Here is a 16,952-nt window from a genome sequence, read left to right as displayed (position 1 = left end):
ATTTACCATCTAGCTTACTCTTAACTGGCAAAGAAGGAGCCTGGAATGTACTTCATACCTTTCCTGGTCAGCAACATTTTTGCTTTAAATATATTATCTCCCCCTCCTGGTATGCAACTTCTGCATGTGTGCATTTCACACCTAAAGAGGCAAAGTGTAACATCCACACAATGAACCAGTGTGTTCATTGTGTGTGCTGTGTGCGCTTTGCCCTGTTGATTAATTACAAGGTCATATGTCCTCTGAACTTTAGTTTACCTCTTGGAATGTAAATGACTAAAACAAGTCATGAGTAGAATAAGACAATGGAAAGCTAAAATAATCCATCTACAGAAACCCAAGGATAACTGTGGCCACACACACACACACTGGGAGTGGAAACGCTGCAGAAACATGAACAGCTAAAACTAATCACAGATAACGAAACAAAGAAAGTCAAACTAAATACAAGGCACAAAAAGAAAACAACTAGCAAAATAACACAGAAACTAACGTGACTCAACAAGATACAAGGGAAGAAAAGGGTAGCACAAAACTGAAACACAAGAAACTGAAAATCTGTAACCACGTGAGTCTACTTCTACATGTACCAAAACTAACAAAGAGAGTTAAATATAAAACTGAGAAAACTAATAACGGAAATACTTTTCATAATATTTTCTGCTTGACTGCATAAAAATTTTATGGTACCAACTTTGAACACAGGAAAGGAGCCTGATAGCTGAAGGCTCTTCCTCCCATGGTACTTTTAGAAAGTCCCTCTTCCATGCTTCACAGTGGGACCATGCATGTAAAGACCATCCGTGCACCCTTTCATGAAAGACACGGCAGATGGAACCAAAGATCTTAAATTTGGACTCATCAGACCAAAGCACAGAGTTCCACTGGTCTAATGTCCATCCCTTGTGTTTCTTGGCCCAAACAAATCTCTTCTGCTTGTTGCTTTTCCTTAGTAGTGGTTTCTTAGCAGCTATTTGACCATAAAGGCCTGATTCGTGCAGTCTCCTCTGAACAGTTGATGTAGAGATGAGTCTGCTACTGGAACTCTGTGTGGCATTTATCCGGGCTCTAATCTGAGGTGCTGTTGACTTGTGATTTCTGAGTCTGGTGAATTTATCCTCAGCAGCAGAGGTGACTCTTGGTCTTCCTTTCCTGGGGCGGTCCTCGTATGAGCCAGTTTCATTGTAGCGCTTGATGGTTTTTGAATGTGTCCCCAAGGGCAGTTGCATAGTTTTAGCAACTTTGACTGACCCTCAGTTCTTAAAGTAATGATGGATTTTCATTTCTCTTTACTTATATTATGGAAGAGCAGTCAGCTAAATTCTAACAGTTGTCAAATGGGGCTGTCACCTGTGGACCATCCTGAGTTTTACACAACACAACTGATGGTCCCAACCCCATTAAGAAGGCAAGAAATTCCACAAATGAATGCTGACAAGTGACACCTGTGAAGTGAAACCATTTCAGGTGACTACATCATGAAGCTCGTTGAGAGAAGTCCAAGGGTTTGTAGCGCTGTCAACAGAGCTACTTTCAGGAATTTAACATATCAGACATATTTAGAGGTATTTATCAATGTTTTCTTTGCTACATGATTCCATATATCTTCATATGATGTCTTCAGTTTTTATCTACAATGTAGAAAGTAGTAAAAATAAAGAAAAAACGAATGAGAAGGTGTATCACAATTTTAGACTATATGTGTGTCTGTGGACGGTTATTAACATTTTCGTGGGGACCAAAAATTGGTAGTTTACTATACTTGTGGGGACAAACAGCCCTCGTGGGGACCAAAATCCTGGTTTGAAGGCATTTTTGAGACTCAAAATGTGGTTTTAGCGTCAGGGTTACAATTAGGTTATGGTTAGGTATGTGTACATGTGTATTTGTGTCATTTAATGTTTGTTTTCAGTTTCAGGGAAAATCATCTAAAATCTGAGAAACAGTATTGGATATGTAGCATCTTTATTCAATAGGTCACTAACACAACAAGCATGATGGAGATCTGAGTATTTTCCAGACAGACCAGAAAGTTTTTTAAAAGTCTAAGGATTAATTTCTTTTTTGTAATAAAAACCTCAATAAATCATAACAACTAAAAACTCACAAAACATGTATCACTCACATAAAAATTAATAAGACAATCTGAGTCAGCAGAGGGTAGGACACACGTTCTCCAGGTCACTAATATCACGATAATTCTTAGTCAAATTCATGGTATTGTTTATATTATGTTCTCATTTAAAATGTTTTAAATTAAAAAAAAATCAAAATATTTTCAAAATAAATCCGTCACAAATTAATCAAAAGAAGTACCATTAAATCAACAAGACTTTGACTTTCATTTTATTGGCATTCTGTTCAGAAACTGGTAAAGACAAATACTTTCTCCTGTAACTGTGTGAGGAGGATAAAATAAAACAAACAGAACAGGTTTGGAGTTCTACTTCTAAAGTTATTATTTTAAGAAATAAATTTAGTTGCACAGTATGAAATAAAGTTAAGTGAAATTAATGTTTCAGGAACAAAATGTAAGAACTAAATTAACAGAAAAAAAAATAACACCGCGAAAATCCAGGGTAGGTTGGCAGAATAACCTACTCCTTATGATGACACTCATAATTATTTTTAAAAGTATTGTTTCTTAGCTCAGTTCAAAATAGGAAGTGGCGAAAAGTCAGTTTACACAGAAGTAGCGTCTATGCGGCGCTAACACGACAGTGGTGTATTTGAGGCTCTGGCATAAGAAGCCTTTATGGGAAAAAAAATCAATGATGCAACAACAACAACAATAATTTATAATAATAGTTATTAATATTGCTATTATTATTATGGCTAATTATTTAGACGTAAATTTAATTAACTGACAGACATCACAATATTTTGAAGTGATTTAATGTGTTGCTTAATGAAAATGATAATAAAAATAAGAATAAAAATGATAATAACTCTCAGAACGTGACTTATAATATAATTAGTCCTGCGGTGTTTCTAGCAAAAAGAAGCAAAAAGGAAACTTGGCTAAATAGAGTAAAACTGCTGCTGTGATGCTTCAGTATATGACAGGAGACGTGGCCTGACGCTCAGATCTGAAGATCTTAGTAGCTAATGTAAGTATAACTGTGTTGTATATATTTATTTATTTATTTGTGAAAAATACAACAATGTGGGAACATTTCTAATTTTTAGGATATTTAGTGGAGGGGGGGGGGGGTGTTTACGCACACCCAACATCACATTATACGCTTATACTACTACTACTACTATTATTATAACTTCTATTAAAAATGATAAGTCGTTTAATACTTCTATGGCATAAAAGCAACGAAACTCGCCTGGACAGATGAAAACTGGTGCAGTAAGGCTTTAGTAGGTAAGTGAGGAGAGACGTGGCCTTTAAATAACGGGCGCATAATAATTTATTTTATCACACTTTTATTACGTGTAAACGAATACTTGATTTGTTGAGCCTCTGTGACCCCTGACTCATTAAAAACCATCGTCCAAGAACACACAAACACTCGACTTAGAAATAAACCATCTAATTCCCTCATTATTTAAAACAGTTTGACTTAAAAAAAAAATCATTATTACATTAAGCCAACTGAGAGACACTGAAGAAGAAAAAGAAATGTGTGTGCTATACTAATAGTCAACCAACACAAATACCTTGTTAACCTTTTCTTTTCTGATGTGACTGTGTTCACTCTAATTTCTGCTGTCGCTCCCTGGGCCCTCGACGGTCACTTTTATTTCTCTTCATCTTTTGTTCAAACCCTTGAAGGGCAAATTCAGCTCAGTCCACTCCGAACCTGCCCATTCACTCTCTGCCTCCATCACTGACAGGATGGAGCTATTGTTGTGGGTTCGTGCGCCATTGGTTTCATTCATTCATCCTGTGGAATTTGCGCTTCAGCCCACCGGCTCTGTGCTTTGTGGATAAAAGAGTTGCTTGTATTCGTGTGACTGGAAAAAAGGATAAGACTCGATAGGGGAGAGTGAGCATTTTCACTGCAGATTTCTGTCCATCTCTTTGTCTCGAGTAGTCCTTTTTTCCAAACCGCTTTTTAACATTTAAAAATCTGGTGCGTAAAAGAAAAAAGGGCGCTTTGAGTTAAAGTTGTTGATTTCTAAACCCATCCAGACTGACATCAATGACATCAAATCCATTTTCTGCTCAATATCTCGATCTGTTTTCTGTTTTGAATTCAACTACATGACATGTCCCTGTCTTCTTTGAACCGTGCGTAAAAGGGCTGGGTTTTGAGAGCCAAAGACGTGTCCAAATCTGATCTAAAACACTGACAGTTCCTGACCCTGCAGCCGCTGCGCGTCTGGCTCAACGCGATTCAAAAAAAAAAAAAAAGAAAAAAAAGATGTCACGTAAAACCACAAGGGGACCTGGGATTTACCAAGTACCTTTCAGTTGAGCAGGAGTCCTGCCAAGTAAAGAACACTTTCCTCCTCCTCTTCCAGCGGCGACAAACGCAGAGAATCGACAGAGGAGAATTGAGCAAATTATCTACTTTTCCACTCTCCTTCTTGGACGGTAACGATCGGCAAGGTCTCGGCTCTTGCCCCACCGATATCGAACGAGCCTCGAGCGCCCTGATTGTCGTCAACAACCAGGAAAGCGGGGCCTGTGTTTTGGTGGGGGTGGGGTTGGGGGATCCCTGGCGGATGATGTCCTTTTCTGCGTGCCGGTGAGGAGCAGCGCCGATCTCATCTTCTTTCCAGCAGCTTTAGTTGTTGTTGTCGCAACCCGGTTGATGCGGAGGTGATGGACGGTCCTCTCCGCCGCCCAGCAGGGATCCTTGGCTCCCCCACGGCTTCAGGGAGCCAACCTGCGGGCTCAGAAATGCTCACCTCCGGCGGCAGCAGCAGCAAGCCTCTCGCTTTCTCCATCGACCGGATTATGGCCAGGACACCCGAGCCCAAGTCAATACCGCTCCCCAACTGGTTTCAGTCCGCTCCAGTGGGGAAACCCGAAGCATATCCGTCCTCGCTGCATTGCATGATCCCGCTGGTACCGCTCGGCTATGAGCCGGGCCACCGGCTCAGTATCACAGGACTGGATCCGGGCCACTTAGACGCGTCTTCTCTCCCGGCTCCCGCAGAATTTTTGGGGTTTGGGCTAAACTATAAAAATCAACAAGAAGACTCTGCTGTCAGCCAAACGACCGGGCAGTACAAACTCTTCAGACCCAGGGTGGTAAACCAGTCCTCCTTTCCCACGATGGGCACTGTTTGCTACCTGAATTGCAGCGGGGATTCCGGAGCGTGTCCACCGCCGGCTGGCCTGGTGAACCTGCACCCTATGGCCTCGTACCTGTTCACTGCCCGACATAAAGCCTTCATGGCAGAGAAGAGCAAGCCCGGCCTGCAACAGGCCGCGGAGCGGTACGCGGGTTCCGGCGTGCAGGCCTTCAAGGATCTATCTCCGAACCAGATTCACTACATAAAGCAGAGGGACCAGATCCTGAGTGACAAGATTTTCAAGGGCTCCGCGACAGCTGCAGCGGCAAGCGCCAGGCTCAGCGGCTCCTGTCCCGGTAGCAAGCCCAAAGTTTTTACCTGTGAGGTCTGCGGTAAGGTGAGCGTCAGCGCGGATGATTGAATTTATTTACTCTTTATTCATAGAAGGAAACTGAAAATGGATTTATATTCAGAATTGGTGTTAGTTATCTCTCTCTGTCTTTTTTTTTTTTTTTTTTTTTTTTTTTTACAAAAAAAATCCGAGGTTTGAAGATATTTTAAACAAGTGATCTAGTGCAAGTCAAATGTTGGATTTGATTAGTTATTAGTGTTTAACTTACAAAGACTCGATCCTTTTACATAAGGTTAAGTTGTGTTTTGTTAGGGTTAGATAATATAGAGTGTCCGATACACTCGGTCACTCTATATTATCTAAACAACCTTAAAAAAGAACTCTGACAAAAAAAAAAACCCCAAACCATTCGACATATCTATGCATTAAAATAAAAATGCACACATAAGTCGAATAGAATTTTTAGAGTGTGCAGACCTGGCATGTAGTTCGCAAAATTAATAAACGGATTCCCGGAATGGAAGCGCAGAGTACATATATTAAGGTAAAAACGGAGGTTTGCTGTGGTTATTTAAAATAACAGATGGAATTTATGGAGTTTATAATTTGTAATTTCTCTAAAACTAATTTTAAAAGGACCAAATTTACCGTAATGCCTACTTCGTGGGTTGTTTAGGAATTTAAATTTTGGCTCACGCTGCGCATCTTTAGAGATTTGTTATTGTGTTACAATGGGCCCATTCCGTGTATTCCAAGTCCAATAAATTACCCCCAACAGATTACACGTAATTAGACTTAATCTAATAATTACAGGCACTCATTCTTCTTCTTTTTTTCCACATAATTAACCTTAAACTGAGCAATGAAGTCGGCTGACATTTTATTTTATTATTATTAAAATGATGATTATATTGTTCTAGTTGACAAGGTTTTGCTTTTTGTTTATTTGTTTTGTCTCGGGTTTCCCCCCTCTTGTTCAGGTCTTTAACGCGCACTACAACCTGACCCGCCACATGCCCGTACACACAGGCGCTCGACCATTCGTGTGCAAAGTTTGCGGGAAGGGATTCCGACAGGCCAGCACGCTGTGCCGGCACAAAATCATCCACACTCAGGTAGGATGAGTTTAGTCGTTCATCTCGGGTTTTTTTTTTTTTAATGTTTTTTGTTTTGTTTTGTTTTTAATGATGGTTTTAAATGTTGTATTTGATTATTATCTCGCTGATCTCTGTAAGTTTTGAAACGTTATATTCTCTGTTTTATTGAGTGTTTAAATATCAAACTCAGGTCGCGATAAAGTCGGTCACTCTTTATTATTCTGTTTATTGATTTATTTTTGTTTAATTTAAACCTGTCATGTTTCACCTCTGAATTGTACGCAGACATTTAATCACACTGAATTTCAATCATTAATTTATTTAAGTAACTACCAGTTCAATTGTTTTCAGTCATATGATTTAATATGTGTTTGGTGGGCGGGGCTTCAGCGTGGCGTTCGGATTGCAGGTTTAGACTTAAAAATCGATTTCTGTTTTATTTACCCCTGTGAGGTGTCACTTTCACAGAGGAAACTAATCACGCGCTAATTTTGTTTGTTTCGCTTAAAATATAAATTAGGCATAAAAAGTATTCATCTTTATGTACTGTCATATTCGTGAATTTGATTATACACATTACATTATCTGTGAAAGTATAAGGTCCTTGTGCATCTCTGCAAGATTATTTTAATATTTTGGTGTTATTTTTTATTTATGGCACATTTTCCATAGAGTTACTTATTTTTCCCCCTGTATTTTGTTTTTTACAGGAAAAGCCTCACAAGTGTAACCAGTGCGGAAAAGCCTTTAACAGGAGTTCAACCCTCAACACGCACACACGCATCCACGCGGGATACAAACCATTCGTGTGCGAGTTCTGTGGGAAAGGATTTCACCAAAAAGGTGAGACTGTAAAAAAAAAAGAGAGAGAGAGAGAGAGAGAGAAAAAAAGAAAATGGATCAATATTTTCTCATTTGTTTTTCTCCTTTTTCAATAACTACATGTAATATATCAACCAAAACATCTTGATTATAAATTTTATTCCAATAATCCGTTACATTTTAGAGCGATGTTAAATGCTAAAAAGCGAAAGATCCTCAGAGAAGAGCCACATGCTCACCATACAGCTGAACTGAACTCACAGGTCAAACAACAGAGAGCGAAAACACGATAAATTCATTGGCATAAAGAGGAAAAAACCAAAAACAAAACGTGATGATATGTAACAGAAATGGGTGTGATAGACAAATAGAGCGGGTCTGAGGCTAAATCCGTTCAAAGTTCCCGTGAAGACAGTTCGCTATAGACTCCACACCGTTTATTATATAATCATTATATATTAATGCAAATCGCATAAATTTCAGCATATTCAAGACGTGCGAGTTTAACAGACACAAAAATTATACAGATGCATGTCCAGCAGCACTATTTTGTTTTCCTGTTTCTTTTTTTTCTTTTTCTTTTTTTAATATATGTTATCGAACCATAACGTATGTAAATGGTTCATTTTAATTGCCTGTAGCAGAGCTGTTACATGTTATATGGCCTAATATTTGGTGCTATTTCAAACCTTCAAACCATGTGGGGCATCTCTGCCAGACACATAGCAACTAGGGCATCAACAAATGCCCAAGGCCCATTAGAGTGATAGTTGATGATTGTGTTGTATTTGTTTATGCATGTATGTATTCATAACAATTACTAAAGTTTACTTTCTTGAAATCAGCTGGACTTGTTAATTTTAGAAAAGATTAGTCTGCTATGACGGCTAAAACAAACAGTTAAAATTGAAGAGGAATAGCTCCCTGGATTCATCCTGAGCTGTTATAGCATAGCATGATATGAAGTGGTAAAAAAAATGTTCTATAGAAATGCACATTCTTAGTTGTGACATTATATTTGTCTACATGCTTACAGTTTTACTGTGCTGTACTGATGTATTCTCTTCAAACTGTTGTATTGCTACTGCTTTACATCTACTAATACATCAGCTCTAATACATCCCATACATCACCTCATGAGCTGTGAGGCTTCATACACTCAGAACACTTTTATGACTAAATGCTTTAAGTAATTTGTAACAAAATATGTAACAAAATACAATTTTGTTACATAGGTACCGTGTAAAATGTTAAATGGAATATGGTCAAATAGAATTTACTTAATTTGTTTACATTCAGTTTATACCAGTCAATGATTAATTCTTTAAATAAAGAAACCTTTGACTTTTTACATTTCAGTATTTTATTACTTTCAGCGTTGCTTTGTGTTCACTGAGAGCAAAAAGTCATTTTTTAAGTGTACATTTTCCTTTTTTATGTTGTTAGAAACGTGGTAATTGTACTTCAGGTTTTATGTAATATTAAGGTTATGTGGGTGATTGTGGTGATCTATTGCACTGAAAGACTCCTCTGGTTCATGTTAACAAGATGAAAACATATGTTTGTTTTTTTGGTTATTTTAAATATCACAGAATTTAGTAGGGTTTCAGCAATAATGCCAAATACTGGATGGATTTTGCTTCTCAAATGTGAACATGTGATCTTTATTTTAGTTGTTAATGTGAGTAAAACTGTATTTTTCAAACACGAAAAACACAAATATGTGGCATGATTTCTAATTCTCAGAACAACAAAAACAAAACAAAACAAAATAAGCAACATAAATAAATAAATGTAAAAAATGAATATCATAAGGAAAAATATTTACTGGGCTTTTTTCTCCACACGCTATGGACTCATATTAAACAGTACAGTATTCATCACTGATAAAATGTGTCCTGATAATTAATCAAATTTTAGTAGTTATTTCCTTCTACTGTTGTTAAAAATTGAAATAATAATAATAATATTAATATTTAATAATAATTGAACAAAGTGCACAAATTCTTAAAATATGTGTATGAGTGACTGATTTACATCAGTATGTTATAATTTATTTTGACTTATGTAATTAGTTTATGTAATAAGTTGCAATTTTTACCATAACCATCGATCCAATTTCTGTAAAGGATGATTAAAAACAAATTATGAATCAATATATGAACATTATTAATTATTATTTCATTTTAACCTGAATGTAATGTTCATTAGTTTAAAAAGTAAAACCTTTTTAATCATCAATTACCAATTTATTAACTCTTGTACTGTAAAGTAGAATTGCATGCTTTTTGTGTTTTGTGTTTTTTTGCCTTGGTCCCATTTCACTTCCACACAGTCGGATTATGTGATGCTGATACCACCGAGAAAACATACTCTTGGAAACTCTTTGGGATTGTAAGGAAATTCCATGTCTTGATGTCTTGTTAAGTTTCACCCTTTTGCCTCAACACAGGAAACTACAAAAACCACAAGCTGACACACAGTGGCGAGAAGCAGTTCAAGTGCTCCATCTGCAGCAAGGCATTTCATCAGGTGTACAACCTCACCTTCCACATGCACACCCACAACGATAAGAAGCCCTTCACCTGCCCCACCTGTGGCAAGGGCTTCTGCAGGAACTTTGACCTGAAGAAACACGTCAGAAAGCTACATGACCCAGCCGGCGCGCAGTCTCCCTCGCAGATGTAAAACCTGAACATTGACTCTGAACCCCCAGCACACCAAAATGCATACGCAACAATCACATTTTAGCCAAGCTACATGTAAAATAAGCTACACTTTGGTCCCTAGATTCAAGAAGCCCTGTAGGTGGTAGGGGAAGATTTTTCATAAATCAGTCATATGCATGTGTTTAGAATTTGTGCACTTTCTTCATCCAAATTAATGCACCAGTTAATCAGTAAGTGAGACTGGAAAGTAACTAAAATACGTTTTTATCATGGTTTTTGCTCCTTCTGTTCTCAAATCACAGATGCTTAAGAGTAAATGTCTTTAAATAATTTCCTTACCAACATTAACTAATTGGCTCATTTACTGAAGAATTTGAATAATTTGAGGGTTCATTTGTACCCTTAAATTATTTTTTTAAAAATATATATAACTCAATCATATCATTTCTCTCTCAAGCAGTAATGAAGCTCCCTGAATCCTTAAAACTGTGACTATATGTTCTTTATGTATTTCTGGCTATGATCAAAGTTTTTAACTGACATCATGTCCTGTGTGTTGTTTCTTGTAATTCTACATGATTTAATGATGTGATATGGGGAGGAGTTACTTATGATTTGTAGAAATCATCATAGATGTCTTCCAAAAATCCCCCTCTCCCTCCCCCACCACAGAAATCATAACAATAGATGATAAAGTTGTAAAACTAAAGCCAGGCATTTCAGTCATGATTTTATTCAAAGTTACGGGTGTTTTAACAAATTTAACAAGAAGACTTTGCCATCTTTAACTGCAGGCTTAAAAAACAACAACTGGATAACATTCAAATTTAATTTATTTTTCTATTACAATCATATCCTGGCATATAATGGCTACAGATTCCCCCGTAACAGTTGGCCTAGTGTCATGTGATTAAGAGGAGTTTCATTTTGCGTAAAATTGCTAAATAGCACAATTTTTTCATAAAACCCAGTGACTTAAAAGATCAATGCGGCTGCATACCTCCACCCACAACGTGCTTAATTAAACTGAGTTACGTTATCCAGAGGATTTCCTGGATCTGCATTAGTTTCTAATCATTTTTAGATTACATCGAGATGATTTCTCTCAGTTTTTCTTATTTCAATTTGATGTGTATTTGTGAAGATATGGTGCAACGCACAATACTGTCCATCCAAAAATCCTTCCAGCTATTCCTAAATCCACATCTGGACTCACTTCTGCTCGCACATTCTTCATTAAATATCCTAACAAAGAGGCAAAATAAATGAATGACTAAATAAATAAATAATAAGGCAAAAGTCTAAAATGAGATTATCCCTCCTTCTGATGACATCACTGTGACATATTCACAAAATAATCAATATTATCTATAATTGTTTTTACAATCTGAGGAGGGATAGCCATGGCAAAAAAAAACCCTACAACTTTTAATTAAAAATTTGTTAGTGTCCCATTAAATCTTGAACAACAGAACTGTTTTGATTGGCACACATGATAGCCAATCATGTTGTTTACTTGTGTACCGGGTCGAACTTTGGTTAACTGAAGAGAAGTAGGCAGTAATGACAGGTGAAACAACACACTGATGCATGTTGTCGGTACGTGTAAAATGTTAGCTGGAATCCAACGCAAAAGCTATTTTCACATGATCATTCCAGTCCTGGAGCCAGCAGAGCTGAATTTGAGTATGCAGATCGATTTAAATGGTCTTTAACCTGACAGCTTCCTGGTCCAAAATCTGTGCCCATGTGATGAAAGAGCAGAGAATTGCCCAAAATGTTGATTCTGTCCTGCCTCCTGGACGCTTTATACAAGCAGCTCGCTTAACTCAAGGAAACAGCACGTTACCAGTAGTGAGAGTGCGCCTGAGCTGGTTGAGCACTCAAAATGCTTTCTGCTCATTCACCAAATTACACACACATTCATGCAGCACTTTGTTTAATATTTACACACAGTCACACTCCAATGGATGCATCAGGGGCAACATGAGGAGTTCAGTTTCTTAGTCAAGGATACTTTGATTAAATTACTGGAGGAGCCAAGGATTGAGCCACTTACCTACTGATCAGTAAACAATCCCTTCTAAGACCTTCACCACAACCGCAGCCATGCTAAGAAAGCAGAGTCCTGTTCCAACTGCGTACAGTATAGACAGGAAGTACATTTTTGCACAAAATCTTTGAATTTAAATAGGATTTTGTCACACATGATTGAGTTTCCCTAAATACCCCTTTTACATTTAGCATACCTGACTGAGTCATTTTTTTTAAACATCCAGTCACAAAAATGTTATTTTCATTTTCATTTGTGATTCAGGAAAAACAAAAAAAGAAAACTCTCTCCTTGAACATGAACCATGACTCTGAACTTGAACTTCAAGAAAGAAAGAAAGCGGGAGGAGGGACCCTCCTCTAACCCCTTTCAGGGCCTGTAGTGGCCCCTCAGACCCAATATGACCTGGCCCAGACAGAGACCTCTGGCCTTGACACCTGGCCCTGACATGCTCCATGTATCTCTTAGCTTGCTGGACTGAGGTTACTCTAAGGGGAACCTTAACTTTTCTAACCTCTAATTACTAGTCACTTATTTTGTTATAATGATGGCTTATTAGAGTATCATTAGTCATCATTATTATTTTTCAGCCAGAACTCAGGGTGTCAGCGGTATTGCAAACAAAATAATACTGAAAGGCATTGTATTTAAACATGTTTATGCCATAAATTCGCAGTGTTCATTAAAACACATTAGACTAGTATTTCATAAAAAAAAACACATAACAATAAAACTTCATAGTTTAAGAAAGAAAGAATTTAAACACAGTTTAAATGTCTTATTAGTTTATTTTTCATTCCATTTATTCATAGCGTATCAGACATTTGTCAGCATGAATGCTGTTTTTTCACCCATAATCATGTGATCCAAATGTGGCCTTGGATTCATGATAAAAGGGGATTGTCCAAATCTGTTCTTCTCTCTACTCCAGGAGTTTTTGTAGTTACTTAAATTTTTTACTTATTTTTTACAGATTTGGTTGTTATTTCTACCAGTAATAAGATCATTTTGCTTACTGGCTTAGTACCTGAACTCTGGGAACTTTCCAAGGAACTAAATCTTCCTTAAGATTTTCTGCATATTTAATATTGGATGAACGCCTGTTTGAATTTGCAAGATAGTTAGCCCTCCTAAAAAGTTGCTGTTTCAAATTAATGCTTCAACCAGCCTGTTTCCAGGAAATTACTTCTAGGATCGACTTGTAGGTTCTTTTCATTGTGAGAAGAGGTGCACCAAAACAATATAAGTTCTTAAGAATACTCTTTGTGAAAGGCTCTCGGAGGCCAAAACAGCAAGAACAATAGAGGGAACTGACATAGTTTGTAGTTAGTCCAAAATTATTTCCAGAGTTTAGTTCCCCACCCACAGGAACTTATTGGGGTCACTCATAAATACCTATCCTACAGGTATTTTTCCTCGATTGAACATGCCATAAAAAAGAGGTTCTATCAGAGAACATTCTGGGGTCTGATTCTGCAATGAAAAAACAGACCGATGGACATCTTTTAAAAATGGGCTTTGCAATCACCCAATTAACCAACTTTAAAGCTGTAACTCTATCCTTAAAGGTATGTAAACTTTCACAAAGTGCTACCTTCCCTTAGGCAGCAGCCGATTCCTCTGAGAGAAACACAAATGAAAGAAGTTTCTCAAAAGTTTCTTAGAAGTTTCAGTAGTGAAATAGTTATTTTAAGATAATGTCCTACTATACCATCTGTAGATGTGTGCACCCAGTTTTCCTGTGCAGCATTTCAGACATTTTCAGTATTCTCAAATGTGACGTCCAGACATCAAGGTTTATGTAATCTGTATAAAACACTTTATTTCACCAACTCTACAGATTTAAGCAACTCTACAGATTTAAGCAAATAAATGGGTGATTACAGTGTTATTAATATTGAAAAATGGATGAAGAAAAATGTAGCTAAAAATGACTGTAATCCAATTGCTGTTTATATCAACTGAATGTGGATCCCACTGAATCAAAGCTGAAAACTGAAAGCTAATCTGGTTTATATCAAAAATATTCCCCAATTTTAACAACATATTCTACAGAAAAGCCCAGATTTTTATATCTAAAATGTTTACATGGTTGTATGAAGTGGAGTGATAGCATGGCTGGTGTTTCCAATTCGGTACAATAGGTCCTTGTAAAAATGATAATGTCTTGAACAAAACCAACAAAAAAGGATCAAATGTAGCAGAAATAAGAAATTTCTGTTTCGTTAATTAATGTAAGCAAGGGTGGAGTTTTCTATTACATATCTGACGTTCTCATCTACTCAGTGGAGCCAAGTACTAAATTTAACCATTGCACCCTGTTGCATTTTACTTCCTTGTTACTGCTTTTTTGTCTCTGTCAGTGTTTCCATACATTTTTTAAAGATTTGCATTTAAATATTTGTGTGTACAAAATCTAATCTGCTAGGATACACAGCTCTAACTTCCTTAACCCCCCCCACCACCACCACCACCAACAACAACAACAACAACAACAACAACAACAATAAATAAATAAATGACATTTCTTATTTACCTCTGCATCTCTGGTCCTGAGTCCTGAGAACAAGTTGAAACCTTCCTTTCTTCAGTTTGTTTCTAAACTTGATTTCAATCTCAGGAGAATTGTAAAAAAAAAAAAAAAAAAAAAAAAGTATTTTATGATATTTATTTTAAAGTGTGTTATATTCTAAAGAGAATAGCTGAACTGAAGACTACGCTATATGAAGAAGGGTTTCTTGTCAAAGTGATTTTTTGTCCTGCTGCTAAACAAAAAAGCATAATAAATGAAATCAACTGTGTGTGCTCATTTTTTCTCTTCACTGTGTACATCTGTAGATACTGTAGCTCCTTTATAAAACAATGCCTCAAGTCGGAAGTACTCAAAAGACTCAAAAGTATAACTTTCAAACATGCACCTTAAAGCAGATAACTGAAGAGGAAATGGCATATCACTAATTTAGAAGATCATCATATAGCCTGGAAAAATAGTTTGTTGCTCTATAAAAAAAAAAAAAAGCCCTCCATAAAGCTAGAACATCTTTATATTCAGTGATGGAAGAAAATAAGAACAACTCTAGGTTTCTGTTCTCTATATCAGTGATTCTCAAACTGTGGTACGTGTAGCACTAGTGGTTCTTGGGCTCCTTCTGGTGGTACGCGGGAAATCTCCAATTTCTTTAAAGATTAAATAATATACCATTGTGGAGGTATGCAAAGACAACAAGAGTGTTCCCGAGGCTCTTCTGGGAGTCAACCAGAAAACGTCTCCCCAAACGTGAGTTCTCTATGAAGAGCAGCCTTTCCTCATCGCCAGTGGTCGTGGCAGCTACAGAGCGCTGGCAGGCTCATTTCCCTGGGCATTAAAATTGCAAAGGTGGTACGCCGCTGTCACGCTGAAGGTAAAAACACAACCCTTTTCCATGGTGCCGTGATCCCAGCCACCATCGATAAGTCGGAGGCCCCCAGGAGAATCGGTGGGGGCGCCGGAGATGCCGTTGGTGAGTTGGGAACTATTGCCAGGATGCCGAAGCTCTTAGTAGCCAGGAGAATGTGATCCACTTCTTCTGCGAGTGAGCGGTAATCCTTTGCAGCCAGCAGCGGGGAGTTGGTGAGGCCAGCTTTGCTGTCATCCGTTCCTAGCAAGGACAGCATGCTCTCCATGAGCTCAAGACCATCACACAGGCCCAAGAGAAAGAGAAGTTTCTCGGCCCGCTCTGCACTGGAGAGGGAGTAGCACTGCAGCAGCAGCGACTTGAGAGCGGTGTATTTCCCTTTGGTGGGGGGGTCCCGGAGGAGGGTCATCACACGGCGGACAGCGGATCCAGCGAGGCCACCACATGATGGTATTTTATGGGCTCAAATTGTGGTCATAAATATTTTGTACTTGTAAATCAGGATTTGTATGTGTAAAAAGAATTTGTGTGTGTGTGTAAAAAAGATTTGTGTGTGGACTTAGCCAAAAAATACCTGTGAAACTCTGCACTCAAGTTTCAAGTTACAAGTACGAATTTTGACCCTATTTTTCTTCCTTTCATCTGATTGGCCAATGTCATGTCAATCACAAATTTAACTATCCAATCAGAGAACAGATGGGTTTGGCTTTCGGAGGGGCGCTTTTTTGAACTGCAGGTCCTTGAAGAGTAATACAGTTTGAAGCTGGAGGATCTCTATAGCTGTGTCCCAAAACGTCAGCTGCATCCTCCGGAGGCCGCATTTGAAGGCCGATTACATCACAGCCCGGCGACGAAGGCTGTCCCAATTCGTCGACTCCTTCAAATGCGGCTGACAAATGCCTCCTTCATTTCCCCGAATTTGAAGGATGGGTCGGGTGTGTCCTTCGTGGCCCACCATATCCCAGAATTCATAGCGCGGCCCAGCCAATTTCAGTTTCCAACAATGGCGGCCGCTACTAAGTTTTAAAATTACTCTTATTAATGTTTCTGGGTCACAAAATAAACTTTTAACATATTTTCAGGCGAGAAAGTAGCTGTGTAAATTTCAAATATCTGCTTGGTTTATCGAGACATCGCATATTTGCAAAAGTGCGCCGACGTTTTCGGAGACGTCTGTTACCCACCCGCTCGATAGCAAGCCGGGGGGTTCAATGGTCACTCGAGCCGGCGAGAGCAGCGGACTCCCGGCTTCATCGTTTTCAGACCCCCGCTCTTTCGCTACTCAGGTTAAACATGATATATTAGTCACTCAGATAACTTAAAAATGTAATTGTTTGGCTTTTTTCGGTGTTTTATTTGTTAAGATAA

The 16,952-nt window shown here is 38.0% G+C and overlaps 1 protein-coding gene across 1 annotated transcript; it reads left to right on the top strand.

Moving 5' to 3' along the window:
- The first annotated feature begins 4,780 nt into the window (after positions 1–4,780).
- fezf1 (FEZ family zinc finger 1) lies at positions 4,781–10,177 on the top strand. The gene is made up of 4 exons (XM_031741298.2): positions 4,781–5,593; positions 6,529–6,663; positions 7,356–7,488; positions 9,920–10,177. The coding sequence occupies exons 1-4, from the start codon at positions 4,781–4,783 to the stop codon at positions 10,153–10,155; spliced, it is 1,317 nt and encodes a 438-aa protein (XP_031597158.1). The 3' UTR covers positions 10,156–10,177.
- Positions 10,178–16,952: the final 6,775 nt, after the last annotated feature.

This window comes from Oreochromis aureus, linkage group 7 (genome assembly GCF_013358895.1).
Source record: "Oreochromis aureus strain Israel breed Guangdong linkage group 7, ZZ_aureus, whole genome shotgun sequence".
Taxonomy (NCBI): domain Eukaryota; kingdom Metazoa; phylum Chordata; class Actinopteri; order Cichliformes; family Cichlidae; genus Oreochromis; species Oreochromis aureus.
Note: the sequence above shows the minus strand (reverse complement) of the source record. Positions and strands in the feature narration are given on the sequence as shown.